Source organism: Schistosoma haematobium, assembly GCF_000699445.3.
Source record: "Schistosoma haematobium chromosome Unknown HiC_scaffold_233, whole genome shotgun sequence".
Taxonomy (NCBI): domain Eukaryota; kingdom Metazoa; phylum Platyhelminthes; class Trematoda; order Strigeidida; family Schistosomatidae; genus Schistosoma; species Schistosoma haematobium.
Genome location: NW_026137056.1, coordinates 85,298 through 91,734, shown reverse-complemented (window position 1 = coordinate 91,734; position 6,437 = coordinate 85,298). Strand labels below are relative to the sequence as shown.

The 6,437-nt window shown below is 38.4% G+C and overlaps 1 protein-coding gene across 1 annotated transcript; it reads left to right on the top strand.

Annotated features, from left to right (window-relative positions):
* Positions 1-2,871: 2,871 nt before the first annotated feature.
* Positions 2,872-5,417, top strand: MS3_00004718 (uncharacterized protein). Its single transcript, XM_051212685.1, has one exon. The coding sequence runs from the start codon at positions 3,451-3,453 to the stop codon at positions 5,116-5,118; it is 1,668 nt and encodes a 555-aa protein (XP_051064057.1). The 5' UTR covers positions 2,872-3,450; the 3' UTR covers positions 5,119-5,417.
* Positions 5,418-6,437: the final 1,020 nt, after the last annotated feature.

Here is a 6,437-nt window from a genome sequence, read left to right as displayed (position 1 = left end):
CCAAAATTAAAAGGCAATCTGATTTGAAACAGTTGCTTGTATTAATAGATTATAGGTTACTAAATTAAGTTTAAAAACAAATATCCAGCTTAGTCAATACCTTTTAAACATGTATTCACCGTATCCATATTAAATATGAATAAGCAGCACCAAAATGCCCGTCAATAATTAAACGCATGAGCTGTTTAGTCCAACCACACAGTTTGATCAGTGTTGTGTAACTGATAGTTTCAGTGAATTTTATTCCGATACGTAGTAAATAGTTCATTTGATTGGTGAAGAGCGAGAGAGATGTTCTTTTGATGACCAAAGACGAGTGTGAAAAGTAACATTCTCAAAAGACGAGTTATCGAAATATGGTGTATGCTTTACCATGTGTCTTCGGAAAATTTAGTCCAGTAAAATTATTGGGATAAACATCAAGAGTATTTACCTGATTGCATTCACCCATTGTAGTGGTCTTGAGTGCTGTTAGAGATGTGAGGGCTGTTATCACTTTCCGGTCGCCCATATCGTGAGGGATTCTTCTGGAGGTATCTGAAAAGGAAACTAGACGGGAGGTGGTTTTATTAACCTGAGAGTGTGACCACTGTGCCCAGGGACAACTGCTTGAGACTGTTAACACACGACCTTTTTATGGGTAATTTTTGTGTTAGCTCCGTACTTGTTGCGGCCTTAACGCCGGAGACGGATATCCGTGGGATAAGGCGAGGTGTGCATTTTGAGGTCGACCTTTCCTAACCCACCCCTCCTTGTGTGAAGGCAGCATCACTGTCATGCTGGTTATCTGAAGGAAACAACTTTCTGCTGTCACACCTCTGTACAGTCAGTAGTACGACTTCGCCTTCGGACCTTGGCTTTTTTGGTTTTAGTCTTACCACTCTTCAATCGACCTGTCTGACATGGTAGGACCTTGAGGAACGGTTGTTCCAGCCAGTATAGCTCGGTTGCTTCATCACGATAGGCAAGCCCGACCACCACGTCAAGGAAGTAACAACGGTTGGGGTCAACTGCAACAAACATATGTTATTTGGAAACATTTAAAGCAGCTAGTCTGATAGTATGAAACACCCGATGAGAGAACATGTCGATAATAAATCTCTTCAACTTAATTACATGTTCTAAATGAATAAGAGGATTTTGAGAGGTGAAGTAGACTGTCCTGCATAGCTGGGAGAACCTTACGATCAGTTGGGTAATTTTTCCTTCTTATTTTAAATTCCTCATATATATACTCTTTCAAATGATCCCTTGGTTAATTTCGAAATCTTCAATCACACAAAGATCAATGTGTAGAAATCGTCCGGATCATAATTTTGAATTTTTCAAGTAGGGAATCACTGAATTATTTGTCATAGTGTTCATAACTTAAATGCCACAGTTTCATATTAACTAGATAACTGCAATCTGCACTGTTCCAACTGCTTAACTAATTAATTTCAATGTGAGAACTAGTTTAGATTCAATTCAATCAAAGTCAATTTGATATCAAAAGATGTAAAGTATGCATAAGATTTTCAAGATTCTCAAGATAATGGATCTATCTACTTTGTGTTATTTATTCTTTCAGTGTATCAATGGTAGGTTTATCTAATAAGATGGACAAAATGTTTCATAGTCAATGATACACTTAGATGTTGCCTAGTAATTAAAACATTTGCAGTTGACTAATCACTGGGTTGTGATCACTGTCATGTATGTTAGGTCCTTCTTAATGCAGATCGAATCCTATCGACCAAATTGCAATATGGCCACCAATCTAGGTGACTCGAGATTGCATGCAGTATGTTGAGAGAAGATGATGGTTGGGGTTAGTCAACAGAAAACCCTAAACCTAGGTTTCATGCTATTAGGCACTCGTCAGTGAGGTTTACCTGTTACAACTTAGGTTTACATATCCATTTAGGTTTCAACACAACATGCAAGATTAATTTCCCAACCACATAACCAGATACACTAGCAATTATTTTTATATCCGTACACAAATTATTCTAGCTTTTGGATGTATAATAAATCAGATAACATTTAACTATTAGGTTATTTTTGCCTTCTTACAATACCGTTTCTCCTAAATAATTCTGACCTTTTACAGATGTGCTTTTCTCATTCGTTTCCATGTTAATTATATTCGTATATGTTATTGTGTGCTTTGTTTATGCATATATCTGAATTGCTTTCTTCATTCTATTTACGTGTGAATTATGTACGATTCCATTAAAAGACTCTGCATACTTCATTTGCTCATTGATTCTCTTGGTTTGTCTGGTCATACGAATGCTTGAAGTATATGTACCCGTAGTATTCATATTCCGACTTGTATTCTGAACCTGTTATGTCGATAAGATGTATGCGAATTCAGTAAGAATTTATAATTTACGATCATCATTGTTGATTATCAATGGAGTCAGTTAAAAATCATAGTGATGATCCCGACGTGATTCATCTGGTGCCGCACGTTCTTATCTCAGTTGTATTCACAGTTCTTAATACAAACGTGAAGTCAGGTTGTTTGTTCTCACTGTCATCCAAGGATAAGATACTTCTGTGCTTATTAAAGGTAGCGCTTCTGTTGCTCAACCTTGGATGTAGAACAAGTGACTGCCTCGTAAGTTTAGGCCAACAGCAGGAGCCCTCATCGGTCACCGGCAGGTTTGTTCTGTCATAGCTAATGGAATCGCAATGTGGCTGACACTTATGGTGACATATATTCAGTGATTTTTGTAACAACAAAAATTAAAAACACATTTTTCTCTAATTTGTCACACTTTATTTGTAACCACATTTTTATCCAATATCTGTTGTTTTGCTGTATCACTTGTTTAAAAAGACGATAATAATTGTTTCGATGAATGATATACACTTCTACTACCGGGTTGTGTAAAATATAGAACAATACCTACGCCGTTTGTTCTTCTGTTTTATTGGCCACCGTTTTGATTGAAGACTATAATAGTATTATAACATCATTATAGGCCTTTCCACTCAACGTTGGACTTTTGGGCACGGATTACTATTGTATAATACTATTGGACTCCGTCTTCCTCATTATGTCTTTGGTGCAGTCACTTGCAGAGGAACACCTGTCAACCAAGTGAACTCAGTTTGTGGTCGTTGTCCTCACGAGGCAGTTAACAAGTAACATTCATTCTATAGTAACTGTTAGCGTCTGTTTTGTTTAATATACCTTTTGTATTGCTAACGGTATTTCATTACCTTTGTTTTTACTAACGGACAGACCTCTAGGTTTCTTAATCATTAATCCGTTTTGGTATATCAGTGTTAACCTAGTGTATCAATATATTTTGTGTAAGCTCCTTTTGTTTGGGGACCACCACAAATTTGGTGAGCCCGTAAAATTTTTTTTCTCTCTCTCAACTACTTTTGAGTTCACTTACAGACATTATGGCGTTATTTTACCCTTGGTAGTATTTAAATTTTCTTATATTCGTAATGTACTCATCCGAAACTGAAGGCATTAGCCAGGATAACATTTCAGCGGAGCTACATGCTCTAAATTTGATAAATGTGCCCCCATTCAGCCGATTAAATCCTCGCATTTGGTTTGCGCAAGTAGAAGTACAATTTCAGCGTCGCAACATACGCTCACAGGCATCTAAATACTCTTTTGTGCTTGGATTACTACCCACTGAAGTTGCATCTGAGGTGTCAGATTTGATAGATAATATTCCTGCACCGAATCCATATGATCAATTGAAGCAGGCAATTATTCAACGTACCTCATTATCTGATGAAAAGAGATTACAGCAATTACTGCACCATTGTGAGCTAGGCGACAAACCACCGTCTCAATTATTACGACACATGAGACAATTAGCTGGCCCATATAAATTTGATGACGCCTTCCTCAAGGAGATTTGGCTACAACGTTTGCCAACAGTAGTTAGGCAATTTCTTTGTGCCTCTAGCCAAACATCAGATTTAGAGAGTCTTGCTAACATGGCCGATAAAATTTTAGAAGTTACACCCGGTACAACACCTTACGTACAGGCAATATCAGAAACTTCGAACGATAAGCAAACTCCCATCATAGCATCGTTAACTGCTGAACTAGGCGAACTACGAGCACAACATGAACGAACTGTCGCTAGTCTTGAAAATAAACTGGATGCACTACAATTATTAATCTCCAGTTTCACATCTACAAGACCTCGTTCTTGTTCTCGAGGGAGTAAAAATCGAAATAACTCAAAAGGAAACAAAAACGACGACAACATATGTTGGTACCATAAAAAATATGGTGACAAAGCTAGGAAATGTGTTACGTCTTGTAAATTTTTCAAGTCATTTTCCTCACCAAAACGTGTCAACCAAACCATGGTAGCGACAAATGTTTCTGGTCGTGCGCCTACTCGTCTTTTCCACGTTCTTGTTAAAACTTCAGGGTACAAATTCTTAGTAGATACTGGAGCTGAAGTTAGTGTCATCCCAGTTACCTTAGCCAATAAACCTATTGCTAAGAGTGGAAAATATACCCTAAGGGCAGCTAATAAAACCGAAATAAAGACATTTGGCGAACAATTTCTAACATTAGACTTGGGAATTAGACGTAATTTAACCTGGGTGTTTATTATTGCGGATGTCCGTCACCCTATACTAGGTGCAGATTTTCTAAGTTTCTACAACCTACTAGTTGACGTTAAGAGAAGAAAACTTATTGATTCCTGCACGAACCTTCAAATCCAGGGAATTCAGTCGGACTACCACATACATAGTATTAAAATTGACACCCCAGGGAACGACATATTTGCCACCATTCTATCTAAATTTCCCAAAATAACGAAACCAGACTACAGTGAAAACACTGTCCAACATTCTGTAGTACACCGGATCATCACAAAAGGTCAACCAACTTCGGCACGTCCACGCCGATTACCACCAGACAAACTGAATGTTGCAAAAGCTGAGTTTGATCATATGATGCAGCTAGGTATGATACGTCCGTCAAGTAGCCCCTGGGCATCCCCACTCCACATGGTGCCCAAGCGAGACCAAGATTGGCGACCCTGTGGTGATTATAGATCATTGAACAACCTGACATTACCGGATCACTACCCAATCCCTCATTTACATGATTTTTCTCTCACTTTGCATGTGTAGTGTCAGTTATTATGCCAAGCCCATATACCTTATTTTAGCTTTCGGACATCCCATTCTATTCATTTTACTTGAGCCATATTTTGACCTTGTCATTTATTCGCTTGTCAGTCTTGACTGTTTTTATATGAGCGTATATGTGTGTGCCCGTCTTATCCTATTGATCACATGTCTGTAGCTTAATTTTGTCTGACTATAAATATTGAGTAACGCTCGACTAAAATGGAGTTGGCTTCCCAGCCATCCTCCCTGTGCGTCGTTTTGCTTGGCTCTGTTTCATTCACTTCATATACAAATATATGTATTCACAAATCAATTCTCGTTATTCGACTTATTTAATTCCGTTATTGGATAACGCGATTAAGTCGACGATTATATACGAGAATAGGTGACAGCAAACATTTATACAATCTTGGAGTCAGATAAAACGGACCACTTCATTGGTGAGCCCGACGTGATCTGACTTCTATTTAGATCGTGCGAATGTGGAATTATTAATCTTGTTCGTGCTGTCATTAACTTATGACATTTTCGCAATCATATCACGTCGGGCTCACCAATGAGGTGACCCGTTCGCATGCTAAGCGAGCGAGAGCCATAACAAAGCAATTTTGACACGTATGGGAGTTGGCTTCCCAGCCATCTTCCATACGTGTCAAAATTGCTTTGTTATGGCTCTCGCTCGCTTAGCATGCGAACGGGTCACCTCACATGGCAAGCAAATTTTTCTAAAATTGATCTTGTGCGAGCGTACCACCAGATTCCAGTAGCATCCGAGGACATAGCAAAAACAGCCATCATTACTCCATTTGGTTTGTTTGAATTCCTAAGAATGCCTTTTGGATTAAAGAACGCCGCACAAACATTTCAACGATTTATGGATGAAGTCACTAAAGGACTAGATTTTGTTTTCGTGTATATTGATGATGTCTTAATAGCTAGCAGTTCGATTCATGAACACGCTGATCACCTACATCAATTATTCGAAAGATTTCAGAAATATGGCATAGTGATTAACCCATCCAAATGTATTTTCGGAGTTGAGAGTTTAGAGTTTTTAGGTCACTTGATCGACAAACGTGGAATTAAACCTTTGGATACAAAAATAGAAGCCATCAAGAATTTTCCAGAACCAGACTCATGGAATAAACTTCGACGTTTCTTAGGGATGATAAATTTTTATCGTCGCTTTATTCCACATTGCTCAGCCATCCTACAACCTTTGACGGAGGTGTTAAAAGGTAAAGTCAAAAAGTTCACATTACCCTCCCAAGCGAAAGATGCCTTTTCTGCAGCTAAAACAGCAATCGCTTCTACTACCA